Source organism: Zea mays, chromosome 1 (genome assembly GCF_902167145.1).
Source record: "Zea mays cultivar B73 chromosome 1, Zm-B73-REFERENCE-NAM-5.0, whole genome shotgun sequence".
NCBI lineage: Eukaryota > Viridiplantae > Streptophyta > Magnoliopsida > Poales > Poaceae > Zea > Zea mays.
The window spans coordinates 203,398,822-203,419,548 of NC_050096.1; the positions used below are offsets into that span (position 1 = coordinate 203,398,822).

Genomic DNA, 20,727 nt, shown 5'->3' on the forward strand with positions numbered 1-20,727 from the left:
GCCAAGCTCACGTCCCGTCCAGGGGCAGCGAGAGAACCCTCTCTCATGGCGTGAAGACGGCGTGCCCGCGTTTCGTTCCTCGAACGGCTCGCGCACACGCAATGGCCGCCCCGCGAACTAGTCGCCCCATCGCATTAACTCCGCGGCGGGATAGGCGGCGCCTCTGGCAGGAGAAGCAAGCGACGCTTTGCCTTCGCCATAATGACCGCGTCCAAAAAGGTACGCCACGTCATTCGATTTCGTATCCTTTTCCTCTTTCTCTCTCTTACAACAGGGACCGGGAAAGGGGGATACCTCGAAAAGGATCCTTCTCCGTGAAGGAAACAGGCTCCGAGCCTCCCTACTGATCAGAGGTTCAAAGGCTGGCCCCTCGGAGGGGTTTAACAGCCGCCTCAGAGCGCGTGGGCTCCACACCCACTACTGGTCAGAGGTTCGAAGGCCGGCCCCTCAGAAGGGTTCAACGGCCGCCTCAGGCCACTCGGGCTCCGCGCCCACTACTGATCAGGGGTTCGTAGGCTGGCCCTCTAAGGGTTCACAGCCGCCTCAGACACAGAGCGAGGGATGACCCTGGGTACGTTCAATACATAACCAAGGCTCGGGCTACGCTCCCGAGGTACCCTAGGACATTTCCGAGACCAGCGGGAGCGATCTTGTAACGGAATCCCATCAGAGGGAGGCATCGAGCCCTCCGACTCCGTCGAAAGGGGACTGGGTCCGGCAGATCACCCGCAGGTACTTTTGAGCGCGCCTCCGGGCCTCTAGCCGACCCCTAACAAATGGGGCACGGGCGTCCACTCGGATTACCCGCCAGCAGCTCACCAGAGACACCATGTTCGGCGCCCTCCGAGGGCAACATGGCGCTTTCCCCCCTCCTCCTTGTGGAAAGGTGACGCAGGGGCGTATGTAAAAAAGTCGAGTCTGTCCTTGACCGTCCTCTCGCCCTGTGCAGAGGCTCGGGGGCTGCTCTCGCAAACCCGGCTCTGGCCAAACCGTTGATAGCGTCAACATACCAGCCCGAGAACTTGGGACCCGACCGTGCACCCAGGCTACGGCCAGCTCGCATGAGGGAACGACCAGACCAGCCGAAGCATTGCGCGAGGCATTAAGACCTCGGAGGAGTCAAACCACTCCTCCGAGGCCTCGGGGGCTACACCCGGCGGGTGCGCTCGCGCGCACCCACCGGAACAAAACGCAACCGAGAAAGGCTGGTCCCCTTGCAAAAAAGTGCGACAAAAGCCTCCAAGCGAGTGTTAACACTCCCTTCGAGGCTCGGGGGCTACTGTCGGGGACCATAATTAGGGGTACCCTCAAGACTCCTAATTCTCAGCTGGTAACCCCCATCAGCACAAAGCTGCAAAGGCCTGATGGGTGCGACTAAGTCAGGGATCGGTCCATTCGAGGGACTCGATCATGCCTCGCCCGAGCCCAGCCTCGGGTAAGGGCAGCCGACCCCGGAGGATCTACGTCTCGCCCGAGGCCCCCCTCCAGCGACGAACATACTTCCGGCTCGCCCGAGGCCCAGTCTTCGCCAAGAAGCAACCCTGGCCAAATCGCCACGCCAACCGACCAAATCGCAGGGACATTTAATGCAAAGGTGGCCTGACACCTTTATCCTGACGCACGTCCTCCAGTCGACAGAGCCGAAGTGACCGCAGTCACTTTGCCGCTCCACTGACCGGCCTGACAGAAGGACAGCGCCGCCTGCGCCGTTCCGACTGCTGTGCCACTCGACAGAGTGAGGCTGACAGGCAGCCAGGCCCGGCCTCAGGCACCATAGGAAACTCCGCTTCGCCCGACCCAGGGCTCGGACTCGGGCTCAGCCCTGGAAGACGGCGAACTCCGCTCCGCCCGACCCAGGGCTCGGACTCGGGCTCAGCCCTGGAAGACTGCGAACTCCGCTCCGCCCGACCCAGGGCTCGGACTCGGGCTCAGCCCCGGAAGACGGCGAACTCCGCTCCGCCCGACCCAGGGCTCGGATTCGGGCTCAGCCCTGGAAGACGGCGAACTCCGCTCCGCCCGACCCAGGGCTCGGACTCGGGCTCAGCCCCGGAAGACGGCGAACTCCACGGCGAACTCCGCTCCGCCCGGCCCAGGGCTCGAGGTGGGCCCGACGGTCGCGGTGATGGTGCTCGTTGCCGAGGCGACCCGGGGCCGTAGGCGCTGTGTTGCGCGTGCGCCCGGTGTGGACCGAGGCTTCCCGCATGAATCGGGAAGTCGCGGCGCGATGTTCCGAGGGGTACCCCTGCCTTCGGGAGGCGGAGCTCTCGGCCCGTTGGACCGCGGCGCCCTCCAGGAGATTCTTGAGCTCTCCCTGGATTCGTCGCCCCTCGGTGGTTGATGGCTCCGGCATCGCGCGGAGGAGCATTGCTGCTGCAGCCAGGCTCTGGCCGACCCCACTGGAAGCGGGTGGCGGCCTCACCCTGACATCGTCGGCGATGCGTGCTGGATACCCTGGGGTAGGTGGCACACTTCTCCGACCGGAGGTTGGCCGCCCATTCCTGCCCGACGTCCCGGCGGATCGGCTCAAGTGCTCCTGCTCCCTCGTCGAGCCTGGCCGGCACCCCGCGGATTTGCTCGAGCTGTGGGTCATGACCCCCCGCCGGAACGGGGACCACAGCTAGCTCCCGTAGGATGTCAACGCGTGGCACAGGCCTAGGGAGATCACCGTTCTCCTGCATACCGAGATGGTTGCCTTCGGAGGGACCCCCTAGATCGACGTGGAAACATTCACGACTTGGGCCGCAGTCCTCGTCGCCGAGGCTGCGGCTACCGTCGGAACAGTCGGAAAGGCAGTAGTCGCATGCGGTCATGAAGTCTCGCACGGCACTGGGGTTACCAAGTCTGGAGAAGTCCCAACAGAAGTCAGGCTCATCATCTTCCTCGGACCCCGAGGGCCCGTAGGTCGAGACGTCCGTCAGCCGGTCCCAGGGTGACCGCATACGATACCCTAGAGGGTTTGGACTCGCCTCTACGAGAGCGTCCGCCAAAGCGAAGTCGCTTGGCGAGTCGAGGCTGAATCCAAAGGGCGTGAGATGGGAACCAGTGGGTACCTCTTGGTCGACGGGCGGTGACGAAGTCACGTCAGGGACTGACTGCACCGTCGTCTCAGGTACGAGGGTGACGCCCAGCAAGCCTTTCGCGAGCATGCTGGCGTCGTCCATTTGCTCAGAATTGGCGTGTTGCGGGGAGACGGCGCTCGTCTTCGTCTCAAATGCGAGGTCGATGCCCGACGCGCCCCCCATTGGGGCACCGGCGCCGTCGACTCGCTCGACAGCCGACGAGGTTCCGCCTCCTGCTTGGCCTTGGTTGCCCCTCCTCCTCCTCCGTCGGCGGGGGAGAGGGCGGGGTGAGCTCGAATGTTGCTCTTCCTCCACGCGGGGAAGACGTCGTCGATTCCGCCGCCGACGGGCGGGCTGTCGGCCGCCATTGTTGCTATCGCACGGCGGGGGAAGGAGTATCATGTCGTAGATGCCGTCGAGGGACATGAACTCAAGACTCCCGAAACGGAGCACCGTCCCGGGCTGGAAAGGTTGCTGGAGACTGCCCATCTGGAGCTTGACGGGAAGCTATTCGTCAACACGCAGCAGGCCCCTACCTGGCGCGCCAACTGTCGGCGTTTCGAGACCGGGGGGTCCCTGGGCCGACGAGTGAAATGTCGCCGCGTGCCCTAGCCCAGATGGGTCGGCGCGAGGCCGAGCGTGAAGGGGGGAAGAAGGCAGCCGGAGACGGGCGTGAGAGAGGCGGAAATCCCGCGGCCTTCGTGTTCGTCCCGCGCCCAGGTCGGGTGCGCTTGCAGTAGGGGGTTACAAGCGTTCCACACGGGAGGGAGCGAGCGGCCTCACGCGAGCGCCAGTCCCGTCCTCTTCCCCGCGCGGCCAACCCTCTGTAAGAGGGCCCTGGTCCTTCCTTTTATAGGCGTAAGGAGAGGATCCAGGTGTACAATGGGGGGTGTAGCAGAGTGCTAACGTGTCTAGCGGAGGAGAGCTAGCGCCCTAAGTACATGCCATCGTGGCAGCCGGAGAGGTTTTGGCACCCAGTTCGTGTGGTGTCGTGGCCGTCGGAGGAGCGCTGGAGTTTGGCGGAAGGACAGCTGTCAGGGCTGTTGAGTCCTTGCTGACGTCCTCTTGCTTCCGTAAGGGGGCTGAGAGCCGCCGTCGTCAGAGAGCGTGCGGAGTGCCATCATTACTTGTCTGGCGGAGCGAGCCAGATGGGACGCCGGTCTTGTTCCCCGTAGCCTGAGTCAGCTTGGGGTAGGGTAATGATGGCGCCTCCTGTTGACGTGGTCGGTCCGCGCCCTAGGTTGAGCGATGTGGAGGCTCCTCCGAGGTCGAGGTCGAGTCTGTCTTCCGTGGCCGAGGTCGAGTCCGAGCCCCTGGGTCGGGCGAGGCGGAGACCGTCGGCTGAGGTTAGGGCTGAGTCCGAGCCCTGGGGTCGGGCGAAGCGGAGTTCGTCGTCTTCCGGGGCTGAGCCCGAGTCCGAGCCCTAGGGTCGGGCGGAGCGGAGTTCGTCGTCTTCCGGGGCTGAGCCCGAGTCCGAGCCCTGGGTCGGGCGGAGCAGAGTTCGCCGTCTTCCGGGGCTGAGCCCGAGTCCGAGCTCTGGGTCGGGCGGAGCGGAGTTCGCCGTTTTCCGGGGCTGAGCCCGAGTCCGAGCCCTGGGTCGGGCGGAGCGGAGTTCGCCGTCTTCTGGGGCTGAGCCCGAGTACTTGCCCTGGGTCGGGCGGAGCGGAGTTCACCGTCTTCCGGGGCTGAGCCCGAGTTCGAGCCCTGGGGTCGGGCGGAGCGGAGTTCGCCGTCTTCCGGGGCTGAGCCCGAGTCCGAGCCCTGGGTCGGGCGGAGCGGAGTTTCCTATGGTGCCTGAGGCCGGGCCTGACTGCCTGTCAGCCTCACTCTGTCGAGTGGCACAACAGTCGGAGCGGCGCAGGCGGCGCTGTCCTTCTGTCAGGCCGGTCAGTGGAGCCGCGAAGTGACTGCGGTCACTTCGGCTCTGTCGACTGGAGGACGCGCGTCAGGATAAAGGTGTCAGGCCACCTTTGCATTAAATGCCCCTGCGATTTGGTCGGTTGGCGTGGCGATTTGGCCAGGGTTGCTTCTTGGCGAAGACTGGGCCTCGGGCGAGCCGAAAGTATGTTCGTCGCTGGAGGGGGCCTCGGGCGAGACGGAGATCCTCCGGGGTCGGCTGCCCTTGCTCGAGGCTGGGCTCGGGCGAGACGTGATCGAGTCCCTCGAATGGACCGATCCCTGACTTAGTCGCACCCATCAGGCCTTTGCAGCTTTATGCTGATGGGGGTTGCCAGCTGAGAATTAGGAGCCTTGAGGGTACCCCTAATTATGGTCCCCGACAGTTTGCGAGAACCGAACCTCGGTAAAACAAATCCGCGTGTCACACCTCTTATTTGCTTGCGATTTGTTTTGCACCCTCTCTCGCGGACTCAATTATATTTCTAACGCTAACCCGGCTGTAGTTGTGATTATTTTGAGAATTTCAGTTTCGCCCTATTCACCCCCTTTAGGCGACTTTCACATACATTCCGGTTACATAATACAAATTTGACGTTTTGTTCTCTGCTGTTTTTGTGTGTAGGATGCAAAGATTATTCGAAGGAACTTTGTGATTGATCTGTTAAGTTATGAGGACAATTCGTGTCGATATGTCATCCCTGCAACATACAACAGCGACTTATCGATATCGCTAAAAAGAATTAGATTAGTGTATGGTTGTCGACACATTTGTCCGTCATTACAAAAATCTAAATTAACTCTTTAGAAATAATGTGTGATATTGATAATGTTTACCACACGGAATTTTATATATTATAGTGATATTTGTCGTTCCGTTTATATGTTTCATACAAATTTTTTTAATTTTGTCGCAACGCACGGGCACTCACTTATATATATATATATATGCTTCTTGGGTTTACGGGCATCGAGGTCATACAGCCTGCACGGCCCAGGGACGCCCCTGGTGTCGTCCATCGGACCGGAAGTCCGGAACCGTACCCACCCGTGGCGGCGGCACGCACGACAGCGCCAGCCGGCAGACATCTCCACGACGTGCGAAATGTTTTCCTTCCTGCGGCGCGCCCCCACCCCACCAGTCACCAGCCCACCACACATGCGGAAAAAAAACTATTGGTTGGCCAACCCCGCCCTGTGCCAGCGAGAGGTCCGGGCCCACACCGACCGCCGCGCTGCCTCCATGGGCCCAGGCGTAAGTGAGAGCGACGGTGTGGTCCTCCAGCGCCCATCAGGTCGGGGTCGGGGTCGGGAGGCGGCGCGGAGATCACATCGGATTGGTCTCGCGGTAGCGGTTCGCGCTGCCAGCTAGGATAGGGTGATTGGTCGTTCAGCAAGCGAAAGGAAGGGAAGGAAGCTGCCCACCGCCGTCCGGTGGTTATAAGAGACGCCTCTCCGGCCCACTTCCCCTCTTCTTCCTCTTCCACTCCCCAACCACTCCCTCCGCGCCGATCGATCCGTCCCGTCTGGGAGGCAGCTCGACGAGAGAGAGAGAGAGAGAGAGCGCGCGCCAAGGAATTGACGGTTCGCGGGGAGGAAGCAGAGCAGAGCAGGAGAGGAGCTGACGCGGCGGCGGGGCCGAGACGGCGTGGAGGCATGGACGGGCACGGCGGCGGGGCCGGTAAGCTGACGCGGACGCCGTCGTCGCTGCTCCGTTCGCCGACCGTCCGCGCGGGCCCCGGCGCCGCGTCCTTCCACGCCGTCCTCGACGACCCGGAGCCCGACGACAAGAAGGCGCAGGCGCCGCCCCGGGCGCTGCTCCGCCGGGCCCACCACAGGCTCCGCCCATGCCCAACCCAGTCCTTGCTCCTCCTCCTCTTCCTCCCGCCCCTCGCGCTCGCCGCGCTGCTCCTGCGCGGGGGCGACGGCGGCCGCCACCTGGCCCTCCTGGCAGCCGCGGCGGGGTTCGCGCTCGCGGCCGCCGCCGCCGCCGCCGCCGCGCGGCTCCGCGGCGCCCGGCCGCGCGGCCCGGCCTCCGTGCAGTGGTTCATCGGCGAGGGCGACGGCGAGGAGCAGCAGCAGCGGGACAACGTCCGCGCGGAGGTGCGGGAGGGCGTCGAGTTCTACAGCAACGGGGACCGGTACGAGGGGGAGTTCCGCGGGGGCCGCTGCAGCGGCAGCGGCGTGTACAGCTTCTTCGGGAAGGGCAAGTACGAGGGCGAGTGGGCGGACGGCAAGTACGACGGGCACGGCGTCGAGAGCTGGGCGCGCGGTAGCCGGTACCGCGGCCAGTACCGGCAGGGCCAGCGCCACGGCTACGGCGTGTACCGGTTCCACAGCGGCGACTGCTACGCCGGCGAGTGGGCCGGCGGCCAGAGCCACGGCGTCGGCGCCCAGACCTGTTCCGACGGCAGCACGTACGCCGGCGAGTTCAAGTGCGGCGTGAAGCACGGCCTCGGCTGCTACCATTTCAGGTAAACAACGTAAAACATGCCTGCCAGGTATCCCATCTTTTCGGTGCCCAGTCGAATCGATACCATACCATCGCATCGCATTGCTGCCAACTGTGTGCCAGCCATCGGTAATTCCTGTCCTGTCTCCTATCAACAAAAACCCTGTGCAGGAATGGCGACCGGTACGCAGGTGAGTACTTCGCGGACAAGATCCACGGCTTCGGCGTGTACAGCTTCGCCAACGGGCACAGCTACGAGGGCTCATGGCACGAAGGGAAGAAGCAGGGGCTGGGCACGTACGCGTTCCGGAACGGGGACGAACGGGCGGGGGAGTGGGACTCTGGAGTCCTGAAGAAGTCGCTGCCTCTGTCAGACCCAGCTGTCCAGCGCGCCCTACAGGTATGAGTTCCTTGCTGTCCAGGAACTCAAATCGTTTCACACTCACTACTCATTATTGTGCCCGCGACTACTATAGGCTGCTCGGAGGGCTGCGGACGGCGCCTTCCACCTCCCGAGAGTAGAGGAGCAGGTGAACGGGGCCGTCATGGCTGCCAACCGAGGGGCCACGGCCGCCCGTGTCGCCGCGATCAAGGCAGTGCAGAATAGGGTCGATGGCAAGTTCTGCTTCATCGACGTGTGAAGTGGGTCCATGAATCGTGTGGCAACAAGCTTAGTTGCTGAGGTTCGCGCGACCGGAGCAGCACAACTGCGTGCTCCGTGTTGGAGAGGTCAGTATATATATGGCAGCCACCGAAGGGTTTGAGCTGCTGCGGTTTTCATCATCATCAAGAGGTTCACGCCCGCCGGCCGTGATGGATCTGGATCGCTGAGACTGTTCTTCCTCGGCCTTGTGCAGACTGTGAGCTGGTAGATAGCTCCATGCCTCCATCGTCCATGGGTATCGTATCGATGGGGGTCGGTGGAGACGATCTGTCAGTGCCTCTCTGTATTCTTTGCTGCGCCCTGTACTGTATGTGCGTTGTACATGTACGGTGTCCTCTTGCTCGGGGTCAAATGTTCCCATGGCAAATCTTGCCGGTTTTGCACCTGTGTGTGCCACGTGCGGGGATTCTCTATCTGTAATCGTACTTGATCATCATGCACATGTGGGTGATTACAATCTCTTGTGGCACCACCACTAGCCTGTTCTTGCGGAGGTTCTTGCTGCAGGGACATGGTAAACTGGGCGCCAGCCGCCAGACGCAAATAAAGCGCGCAGCTTGGCATGTAAAAAAAATGGTTCAGTAGTCAACACGCGAAGCTCACCACGCGCAAAGCTCGTGCCTTCATGGCCCACGAGTTGTTGGCATCGCGAAAACAAAATCGCTTGTACCCCAGCACGACAGGCTGACGTACTAGACACGGTGGAGTTGGAGTAGACGCTCCCAAGTGGCTGCGTGTTTGTGTCCCATTGTGGATGGGCTCATTGACACAGGTGACGGGATTGTTTTGTCTGTTTGCGTTGAATACCGCGAGATCTTGCATCATGGAAATGATGTTCATCTGCTGTGCGGCTCTGACCTTGTCACATGTTTTCGGTTCGCTTCCATCTGCCTCTCGAGAGGCTGCTTCTCCGCTGCCCTTGCCCCTGTTTGTTTCAGCTTTTTGGAGCTTCTGGCCACCGAAAGCTGCTGCGGACTACCAAACGTTTAGCTTTTTAGTCAGCTTCTATAAAATTCGTTTGAGTAAAAACTATTCAAAATCAACATAAACACATAATCGGTTGAGTCGTTGCAATAGTAGGAATCCGTCATTTTCTACATCCTAAATCCTATGGACACCTTTATCTTCCTCCACACGTAATCCTAATGATACTCAGATTCTCTACACATCCAGATTCTCCCTACAGCTAGATTCTCAGAAAAGCTGGTCAGAAAAAAACTGAACCAAACATGCCCCTTGTCTGCTGCAGCATGGACTTGCCCTGCTACTGTTGCTTGCGCGCATGGGGTGGGGGGTGGGCAGGCAAGCTGCTGGCTGGCTGTGCACTCGTCTCTGGTTTTCCACTGTGCAATCCAATCGCCATATACACTGCTGCAGGCCAAACTAGGCGTGACGCCGACGCCGGCATGGAAAGTCTCGTGCTTTGGCGTGTCCAGCCGGCGCGCTGTTCTTTTCTCCCTTCCAAATTAATAGGCTCGCAACGATAAGAAGAGGCCCATCACGGTGACATGGCGATTTCCCAGGATAAAGCAAGAACCCTGGGAAGGCGACGTCTCAATCTCAAGAGGAGGGGATAAGCACCACCACCAGGCGATCACTCGTGGCACTGGCGGTGGCGGCGGCAGCCGGCTTTCGTCGAAACGACGCGTCCCTGAGCCGAACCCTTCCGATCCCTGAAACGATGCATGCTTTGCTCTCCCCTCTTGCGCGAGCGAGAAGCTACCGCCGCCCATCAGAGCTGCAGACACGCTCCCCCTCCCTTGCATGCTCGCGTTGTTCGACGCCGTCGCTGTTGTTGGATTGGACCATGACCGACGTTGTTTGTTCTTTGTGTCGGCACATGAAAAATGTCCCGAAATTCTTGTCAATGCAAGATAGTCTGGTGATGTGTCATTGATGAAGGACCAGAGCTTCGATAGATCAGCTGGGCCTGAGGAGGTGCCGGGCTTGTGCAAACAGCAAGTTGGGCCGGATCCGTCGCGCGCGCTCTCTTCTCAAGTGGTATATCGAAGGCTGAAAAAACCTGTGTGCGCGATATCCGGTTTCGCTGGCTGACAGGTTGGGCAGGAGGAAGCAAACTGCTGAGCTGAAGAAAGATTTCAGGCCAACCCAATAAAACAGTCGCTTGAGGCGCCGCGATGGTACGTATGTAGCAGGGAAACCGGAATGCCAACCTGTGGTGAAGCAATGGATCAGCCCCCGACCCTCAATTTCACCTTCGCTGAAACCAGCAAGCAGAACTGCAGAAGCCGATGCAGCTAGCCGTGCGAGCAGATCCGGCGTCGTGCGCATAACTATTATAGCTAGCCTGGATGTATTTTCTACTGCACTGGCGCCACCAACTGCGGCTGCATTTTCTACCACCAACCGCTGTACTGTAGAAGCACGCACGCATTTGCCGTCTCTCTCGCCAACGGTAACGCGCGGCACTAGCCCTGCCCTTCCTTGTCTTCGCCGTTCATACAGATGAAAAATGAACGAGGATATCGGACTGGCAATTAGAGGAATGTGAACAGAAGCTGATCGAAATTTCCTCCGAAATAACTGTTGTCCCAACCGATCCTTAAAACCACCGGCAACAGTTATTTCTTGATTTCCCGGCAGAAGGCATCTAGCTGGCTGAATGCGTCTTGCTAAACGACAATCAAATCCTTGTTTTTTTATGTTATTAACAAAGACCGTGCCAGTTAGACAGTAATATTTGAGGGGCCACATGCGCATCAACAAGTTTGTTTGTTTTTTCCCTTTTTCTAAAGAGCGGACCTGAAGGTGATTCTTAGTTTATTTAGTCCTGCATAAATAGAGAGATTCTGATATTTGCCATCAGCAAGAAACATGTTTGTAAAATTGTCATCAGGTCCACATTTCATAGACTCAGCTGGACCCATAATTCATAGACACAGTGATAACTATAACAAGAAGACAACATTATGAGTGTCAAAAATCCAATTATCTCGCCTAAATAATGCTATGGTCAACAGATCGTGAACCTCTACTCCATCCATATACAGTGGTATTGTAGTCATGTGAGAACGACCACGACCGAAACTTAGATCTATGCTTTGGCGGCATGGGACAGACGAAATGATTTTTTTAACCAAAGACTAAAATTCACTCTCACGGGGAGTCAAATTAAAGACCTAAGAAGTGCTACTGAGACCATCTAATCAACTCAGCTAGAGACCCTTTCGCTAGACTGTACTGTTTATAGAGTGGAATTCGAAATAAAAGACAAGGATGAGTAAACTATTAGAGATAGCCTAACAGAGGTAGAAAGAAGTACAGAACAAAACTGTAATCATACACAGTATACATCTCTCCCCATCACTGAACCATCCAACAATTGAAGGCAACTCACATGTACGTTATTCTGAAGGCCTGAACTACGTTTGATCATCAATTATTTTATTTAATTGTGTTAACCATGATTCAAACCTGAGTGGTTTTGATACCATGAACCGTTCATCCGAAAAGCATAAACTGACAGAAAGTGGTGTTCAATTCATGCACCAACCAATTTATCCTTAAAACTCAAAAGCTCCTGCTTATGTAGCTTAGGGCGAAACAAGCTGATGTCTCTGTCGTTCAGGTCCTGAACCGGCCTCGCGTTATTCTCGTTGCCCTGAAGCAAGCAGGTAAACACGAGCGAGACAAATTTGGTCAGGCTGAGACCGGGGGGGGACCAGCTTTCCTGGCGCCTTCTAGATAGCGCGCGGCGCGGGTACATCCTGCAGGTCAAACTTTTGGAAAAGAAGAATCTAACGACACGATGCATGGACTTACGTCGTGCACGGCTTCCCTGAGAAGCTCCAGCTGGCGCTTCGACACGCTGCGGACCTGCACAAGAACACTCAGCATAATAAATCTCAGCGACCGATCAGATGACCTCTGGAGCAAACGGGAGCTGAAAGTTTGGAATTTGGGATGGAAAGGCGGAAGCCGAAGCCGAAGCCGACCTTCTTGATGATGGTCCAGACGACCCCCTCGGAGCAGGGCGGCGTGGTGAGGGAGCCCATGTAGCGGTAGTAGGCGCTGGCCGTGCCGCGCGCGAGCCGGGGGTCCACCACGCCGATGGGCTCCTCCCTGTCCTTCCTGTCGGCGATCCGGCGGATGAAGGGCTCCAGCCGAAGTAGGAACGGGTCCGGGACGAGGCCGATCTCGTAGAGGATGCCGATCACCGCCGCCTTGCCCGCCGCGCTCTCGTGCACCATGTGCAGCTCCATGGCGTACCTGCATGCATGTAGACGACTAGTAATCAGTAATTAAGCGGGCGACGTCAGCGCTTTATCAGCTCGACGACGGCGACGGCTCTCACCTGCGGCCGTCGACGGTGTGCTCGGAGGGCGAGTGCCAGTGCATCTGCCTGAGGTCGTACGCCGTGCCGTTGATCACCAGGCTGCCGGCGTCGCCGTTGAACCTCACCTGCAGTCAGTCAAGTCACCGGGCTGGCATAGTCAGAGTCAGGGACGACGACGACCGGCCGGCCGGCCGGGAGGCAGCACGTACTACGTACTACTACGTAGTAGGCATCAATGACCCCAGCACCGCCAGCGAGCTAGCGAACCGTCTTGCATGCTGTCACATACACACATACCATGATGTCGTGGCCGCGGTTGACGATGGAGGCCTGGGCTGGGCGGTAGGAGTGGTTGAGGAAGCCGAGGGCGGGCACCAGCGAGACGCGCTCGCGGGCGAGGTCGATCGGGGACTGCATGCGCCCAGCGCTGCAGTTGGCCCACTCCGGCTTGATGCTGCCCCAGTTCTCCGGCCCGTTCGCGTCGCCCGGAATGTAGTTGAACTCCTCCTCGTCCTCCGTTTCCTCCTGGCCTCTGGCGGCCGGGATGGCGGCGGAGAGCAAGAGGGCGGCGGAGATCAAGAGCGCGGTGAGGCCGCGGAGGTGGCGAGCTGGACCCATGCCCTCGCCCTTCTGTTGCCTGACGTCGTCTGTGCGCGGACGGCGCGCTTGTTGGTCGTTTTGGCCGTTGAGCTGATTTGGGATTGGGAAGAAGAGCACCCCGCACCGAAAATATATAATAGAAGCCGCTGTGGGGGTATGGAGGCTATAGATGTCCAATAAGCATGACCGGACCTGTTCTATCCCACTGTACTAAAAAACGTTACCTAAATTAACGTAAAGCCAGGATAGGTCATGATTCGTGGCTCCTCAGATCGTAAAGCTGAAATCGGAGGGGCTCAATTCATTGCCCTATTCTCGTCTTGTCCTCATCTTATCACCAGAGTGCTAGGTGGGTCTGATGGCGATGATGCACAACGTCTATGTTTAAAGCATGTATCAAAACTGGACTCTATATCCATGATAATTAACTTTACATAAGGTTTTCTTCGACAGTTCAGGCATCTGTCTGTGGACTGACATTTGGATGGATGCCTCTCCTACAGTGTTTGTTTGCGTGGGGCATGTAGAAAAGGTAGGAGTGCAACAGCAAAATGTTGCTCTCCTATACTATTGGTTCGTATGAGGCATTTGTTGAAGACGTACATATTCCATCAAACTAATATACTAACAAAATGCACACTAATTAGTAAACTAACCACATAATAATCGAATTTACTAGCTTAATAATATAAAATTTGTGAAGGGCTTAATAATACTCACCTTGTCGGGTGAAAGCACAAGGCTAGCGTTGAAGAGATGAGACGGACACGGAAGGGGTCGGGTCTCGGGTGGAGAAAGGGGACTTTGTACGTAGGGACGACGTGGCGTGGCCGGGCAGGTGCACGGTGGCTGCGACGTATGTAGTAGGCGTGGAGGCAGAGGCGACAATGAGAGAAAGGAGTGTGAGCCATTGTAATTCATCTAATTTTCTTCATCGGTCGGCGGTGCTGTGGTCAATGAAAATTGCTCAGTTTTTATGAACTAAGCTAAAAACATAAAAAAAAAATATTGGTCGATATAAGTCTTATTTTATTTATATTGTGAGCGATGGAACGTCCATTGTGAACATGTGTCCATTGTGAACATGTGCCCACCGTCGCTGATTCTAAAGACAACCTGCAAGTTAATGTTATGATGCTCGGTTTTCACGTTAATGTTATGATGCTCGGTTTTCACGGGTCGCGATCGGCCTGGAACTGATCGCAGCCGCCAGGCAGGGCAGTAGTGAACGTGGAAGATGCATGCATGCAGTACAAAAGGACTGGAAGGTTTTGGCAGTTCGTGCCGTCTACGCAGCAGCCACCATGATCGCAGACGCAGAGTACGAACGGAGAGCGATGCATGCTGGATGGCGGCCGTTATATACGACCATAGCTCGTTTCTGCCGCATCCGAGTACGGTACCACACGATAGGACATGTACAGTATAGGCTGACTTCATATGCCCTCCCTTAACGGCCCCGTACCGTAAATATACCGTGTACTTGGTACCATTCCAGTAGACAAGTCGTTAAAGCTTACTCCCTCTTCTCTTATGATGTACTATTAGTTGTTGTTTAGGGCAATGACATGCTCTCCAAAATATAACTTTAACCAATGTTTTTTAATTAAAATACAGTTAAACTCTTAATACATTTATATTTTTATAAAAGTACTTGTTAAGACAAATCGGTGTATATAAACATTATGTTTCAAAACTATATAATAAAATAGTTATTTATAGTCAAAATTTTATAAGTTTAACTCAAACCTTTTTTAAAAAACGACAACTAATAGGACACCAGAGGGAGTATGCGGCTATAATAGGGTCCTACTCGTACTTTCTTAAACGTGGCGTCTTCGCCTGCTCACTCCGGCCCCATGCATGGATCAGAGCCAGGGAGGGAGGCTCGAGTCAAGAGACATACCTATCAAATCTGGAGGATGTGTCGACGTGCAAGTTCCGACGTGTCGGGAGATTTGCTTTGCCTTAGGCTCTCTTCAGCAACTACAGTTCTAGTCATAAAGAGAAATCGAGTGCCTTAAGAATTCGAATTTCTTGCAAAACACCGTATTCCATTAAGAACTTGGGGTCATTCTCTTTATATCTAGGCCATGGCAAAAAATGGTATACCAATTGAGAGACGAATTGATAGAAATAAAATCACGCCATGCATAACATGTAGATATATTGCCATAACAATTAAATTGAAGCATACACAATCTACAATAAGATGGATCTTTTCAGAAGAAGGGAAAAGCATTTTAAGACCATTCTATAAGAAACGTCATAACACGTAGATTTCAGTTGTTGGGCTGTATTTTAGTGATGAATAAATAGAACGTCATGTAATAACGTCATAAAGCCCAAATATGTAACATCATAAATCATCATGTAAAATCATTGTGACAAATAAATTTGTCAGTACATTTAATTTACCTTCATGAACTGTGAAATCCTATGACAAAGGTGTATTGCCATGAGGTTATTTATGCGGCTAAATAAATATGACAATGTAGAACTTGTATGATGAAAATATAGTCTATCAATATATGTATTTCATCTTTTGTCTACATCCATCTCTCCCTGGAATGTGCTATTATTCATTCAGATAACACTACAACAGAACTGTTGTGAGCAAACTTCTTCAATAATTGAACATGATTTATATCGACACACTGTTCTGGGAGACATCTTTGTAGAAACTAAAACAAAATATTGACTGAAAAATAACATGAACATGTCCTCCATGGCTGCTACACGAATGCACATCCACACAAATCAAGATAGGAGAACATCAAAAACTCTTTTCGACATCCTTATTTATTGCTTCCTCTACTTTGGAAAAATATTTCCTATACCTCACAGAAGTAGCCCATCGCCTAATAGATAATAACTCATTGTATAGTTATGACCATTTACGATATAGTTCACCTGAGGAGCAATACTCTCCGTCAACTTTGCAAATAAACAAGATCGGTGAAGCACAATGATATCATTACATGATTCAGGAAAACTAAAAAATGCATGTCATATCGAAAGATCATTAGAAGCCATTAATATCCTATAGAATAATAGTGGGCTCCTCCACGTGGGGGCCCTTGTACTGATCCTGCAATTCGAGTGGATAATTGTTCCATGCACAATGGATACAATCAATAGATCTTAACATATTAGGAAATCCATTTGGCTTATGTGTTCTCAGTAACCGTGTTGTGTCATCCTCATAGGTGATCTCAAATATTCATCTTAAAAAATATCAGTTATTACAAGAATAAACCTTGACTCCAAATTCAATGAAAGTGGACATGAATAAGCATCTTTATTTACTCATACAACGAAGGAACATAAACAGAAGAAAAAAAATTAGGAACAATAGAAACTACGGAATTTCTTAATCTAATTTCACCGGGACTGAACGTGTCCTACAGACGCCCGCCATGTCGTCGGAGCGAGCCCATATGTACGCATCACTAATACGAGGCTGGAAACGGGCCGGGCCCTAATACTGCTTGTTGGGCTTGGGTCGGAACATGCTGACGTCTCTGTGGTTCGCCTCCTGAAGCGGCCTCGCGTTGTTCTCCATGTCCTGGCAGCAGATAAAAACAGGGACGAGGTTTGGTCAGGCCAGCTGAGAAAAAAAATACCAAAACCAGCAACGTTCATGTTGCTTGCAGATTCAAGTTGGTGAGGTGAGATCCGTAGGCTTACGTCGTGCACAGCTTCCCTGAGAAGCTCCAGCTGGTGCTTGGACACGCTGCGAACCTGCAGAACAAAAGAGCCAAGAACCGCTTGAGAAACAGACGAAACCTTCATCATATTCATATGACTGACCCATGCGTACGTGGCGCGACCAAACCAACCAACGCATATTGATCGAATGATGAGCGATGCATGTGAGGGTATGAACTGTACAAATTAAAACAAAGGCTAAAGCAGCAAGCGTACCCTCTTGACGATGGTCCAGATGACGCCCTCGGTGCAGGGCGGCGCGGTGAGCGAGCCGACGTAGCGGTAGTAGACGCTGGCGCGGCCGCGCGCGCGCCGGGGGTCCACGACGCCCACGCGCATCTCCCGGTCCCGCACGTCCGCGACGCGCCTGATGGCGGGCTCCAGCTGGCGGAGCAGCGCGTCGTCGTGGCCGCCGATCTCGTACAGGACGGCGATCACCGCGGCCTTGTTCTCGGCGCTCTCGTGCACCAGGTGCAGCTCCATGTCGTACCGGCGGCCGTCGACGGTGTGCTCGGTGGGCGAGTGCCAGTGCAGCTGCCTCAGGTAGTAGGCCGTGCCGTTGATCACCAGGCTCCCGGCGTCGCCCTCGAACCTCACCTGCAATACATGGATCAGAGTCGCGAGACGACGGCATGCATGGTGGTCTCTGGAGAACGGACCGAGTCATGAAGAGACCATCAATTTCATAATAATCCTAGCTAGTAGCTAGTAGCTGGTAGTAGTACTATAATAGTACCTGCAAACGCCCTAGCTCGCACCTGAATTTAATTAATTGATTAATTTGCCCCTACTAATAAATGTGCGCAATAAGTATATGCTTGTAATATTAAGCATGGAGGGAGGAGGCCGGGAAAGTGACGTCGCGTACCATGATGTCGTGGCCGCGGTTGACGATGGAGGCCTCGGCGGGGCGGTAGGAGTGGGAGAGGTAGCCGAGGGATCGCACCAGCGATACGCGCTCGTGGGAGAGGTCGATGGGGGACTGCATGCGGCCCGCGCCGCAGGCCGCCCACTCCGCCTTGATGCTGCCCCAGTGCTCCGGCCCGTGCTCGTCGCCTGGCACGTAGCTGAACTCCTCCTCGTGCTCCGTCTCCTCCTGGCCTCTGGCGCCCGGCACGACGCGCAGGAGGGCGGCAGCGAGGAGCACCGCAGCGGCGACGGCGGCGAGACGGGCTGGAGACATGTCGTCGTGTCTTTGGTCGTTTGTGCTGCTAGCTGATCTGCAGGGTACGGTTTCCGGCATGGGGTACGGTGGTGCTTATATAGCACTGCTAGCCTACGGGAGTCGTTCGAACGAAGGAATGAGGAGGAGGCCGGAGTCAGACTGGACCGCGTCAACACAGTAGCAGCCGCCGCCTGCTGCGCTGCCCGATCGTCTGTCTCCACCGTACCGGGCCGCGCCGGGGCAGAAAATTAAAGAAAGAAACTAACCCCCACCTGCCATGGGCGACGCGACGACGGACGAGAGCGCGTACGTCCGCAACACATCAGCGTCGTTGCAGTTCGCAGAGTAAACAATGGCCTGATGGCGGCGGCTATGCATTTCTCAGAGAGTACGGTGCCGACGAGATCAATTGAACACCGAGTCGTCGTCTCCAGACGCATGCATGTACGAGTATCCGGTGGAGCCGGCGAATTGGCTAACTTGTCCAACTTGAATGAACCATGCATGCACGCTGCTCGTGCTAGCTTGAACCGATCTTCATCCTCTTTCTTTTCTTTTTATCCAAAAGTTCCCTTTTTTCCCCCTGTTTACTATGTCCTGATCGAGCTCCAGGCTCCGGCCTGCAAAATTAAACTAGCATGTGCAAACATGACTGACTCTTTGATCGGTCGTGAAAGGACAGTATGTTCTTTTCAGTTTCGGTGAGTGTGTACCAACAAAGCTGTATCTGTATGGTTTTTGGGCAAATTTCCATTGATAAAGAAAGATAGAGTGAGTTTCGTTTGGACGAAACCATTATTGTTGCAGTGGAATATCAATATAAAAACTGCGTATAAAGTTTGTGCACGGAAATAATGTGGCTGCCACCTGCCGCCATTGCCAGTGTAGTTTATTACTCCTAGGCAGGTTCCATGGTGGGAGATTGTAACAGGCGAGTTCTTTTATCGAACGATTGATTACACGGAAGACACGCACCTTACCACAAAAAGTACGACTAGATCAGGTATGTATGGTTACCAAGGTCTTATGTATTCACCAATTAATTATCGCACGTAGGCAGGAACAAAAAGAACGCACATGTGTATCCGATCCTCCGGTATTCCGATGCATTGCATTGCATTGCATTAGCCATTTGGCAAGAGCAGTTGACTACGCTACATTCTAAACCGTGTTTACTTGGTATAGAGATCATGGATAGTTAATTTTACAGAGCTGTTTTTTTTTCAACTTTTTCTATCAAGGACAAGTTTTGAAAGAAAGAAAACAACACCTTCAAAGCGGCGCTGCTGTGGTGTGCGAGGTCGCTGGAGCACGGCTGCGAGGAGGCGCCGAGCAGCCTGGTTCCCGGAGCAACAGAAGATGAGGGCCGCGGACGTCGGGCTAAGCTGACGCCGACCTGCGAGGCTGTCGAGAGGTGCGGAGCTGAGATAGTGCTGCGGAAGCGAGGAAGAAGATACCTTGCTGTCTCGAAACGAAAGAGAAAAGGAGTAGGCGCCAGCATATAGAGAAGAAAAGAGAGAAAGAAAAAGAAAAACAAAGGAGAGAGAGAAAGAAAAAAATGGTAAAATTGCCATCCTATTTTTTTTTCCCTTTGTGTGTCAAGAGAAGTTAATATATTAAGGCTCTGTTTCGAACTTATAAAGCTAATAGTTAGCTAATAGAATTAGTTAATTATTAGTTGTAGACGTCCAAACACTTCTGAGCTAATATCCAACTAATTGCTAGCTATCTCACAACTAACAATTATTCTATTAACTGGTTTAACCCATCTAATAATTTGTTAGCTTACTAAATATAATATTAGCTCTAGGAGTTCTAAACCAGGCCTAAATTGTTTCCAAGAAGGCCTAAATATTATATATACACACACTAAGGTTTTATTACGATGTCGATGTACCGTGTTTGAAAGCTTCAAAAGAAGTACAAGCCTGCTACGGACATGTACATACATGACACGGCGGAAGTAAGCTCTGTTGTTGCGTATCAAAACTTGTCTAACCACATCGCCTGCGTTGACACTCGGAAAAGTTGCGGGCTTGATGCATTGCATCCTCGCTGCCGTCTTTTGATAAATCAATCAGATGTTCTGTGGACAGGCCAGTAAAAAAAATAATGTACTACGTGGCTATTTGATTATATACTTAAGATGATAAAAATTAACACACACGTTTTATGTCACACTTCCCTAATATTAGGGACTTGTTTGGGTCCCTGCCTAAGATTAGAGTGAAGTTTGCAGTAAAACACTGTAGATGGCACTGATTAACATTGTTTACAGAGTAAAATTTGAAATATAAGATATGATAGAGAATCTGCTGTAGATGGCCTAACGGCCCGGGTACCATATATTACTATTACACACATTAAACTTAGCATTTTGCCTTATACAGGAATTGCAGTTATGAAACCTATTGTATCCTTGTATCTAACTTTTTGCTGAATATTTGTATAGTAGTGCCCAAAACACCAGTGATGGTTTCATTCTAATGCAATATACAGTGATGAATTTTTCCCTCCTGTGTATGCAGCAGGACATCTGGGGTTACATACATTCTTTAACCGTCTATTTGGTTGGCTTTTTCGCGTAGCCCGGCTGTATAAGCCAGGCCGGCGGAAGCCTAGTTCAAGAGATGCGACCAATTTACTCGTACAGACAAACGTAAATGCCAACGCGAGATGCTGCACGAGCTGCATCTGTGTCTCGGACTTTTTGCTCGTTCCTGGAGATGCCATCCCGACCTCGTCTAAAGTGAGGAATCATTGGGCTTAAATAAAAAAAACATATTCAAAAAAGCGGAGAAAAGGAGAAATTATTCCACTAGCTAGCACAGTCGACGAAATTCTGAAAAAACACTCGGGCAACGGCGTGAAGAGACTCAAGGG

At 54.0% G+C, this 20,727-nt stretch overlaps 3 protein-coding genes across 3 annotated transcripts; 1 reads left to right on the forward strand and 2 right to left on the reverse strand.

Annotated features, from left to right (window-relative positions):
- Positions 1-6,297: 6,297 nt before the first annotated feature.
- Positions 6,298-8,540, forward strand: LOC103645201 (junctophilin-1). Its single transcript, XM_008668300.4, has 3 exons — positions 6,298-7,429; positions 7,579-7,807; positions 7,884-8,540. Exons 1-3 carry the CDS (start codon positions 6,612-6,614, stop codon positions 8,046-8,048), a joined length of 1,212 nt encoding a protein of 403 aa, XP_008666522.2. The 5' UTR covers positions 6,298-6,611; the 3' UTR covers positions 8,049-8,540.
- A 2,375-nt stretch (positions 8,541-10,915) lies between these two features.
- LOC100282652 (carbonic anhydrase) lies at positions 10,916-13,071 on the reverse strand. The gene is given in 5 exon segments (NM_001155560.1): positions 10,916-11,693; positions 11,855-11,908; positions 12,028-12,301; positions 12,387-12,493; positions 12,666-13,071. Coding segments are annotated over 5 exon segments (876 nt in total). The 5' UTR covers positions 12,987-13,071; the 3' UTR covers positions 10,916-11,573.
- Positions 13,072-16,239: 3,168 nt separating this feature from the next.
- Positions 16,240-19,225, reverse strand: LOC100384578 (alpha carbonic anhydrase 7). Its single transcript, XM_008666291.3, has 5 exons — positions 19,115-19,225; positions 17,548-18,477; positions 16,896-17,276; positions 16,659-16,712; positions 16,240-16,536 (listed from the first exon to the last, which is right to left on the reverse strand). Exons 2-5 carry the CDS (start codon positions 17,920-17,922, stop codon positions 16,450-16,452), a joined length of 897 nt encoding a protein of 298 aa, XP_008664513.1. The 5' UTR covers positions 17,923-18,477; positions 19,115-19,225; the 3' UTR covers positions 16,240-16,449.
- Between the last annotated feature and the right edge of the window lie 1,502 nt (positions 19,226-20,727).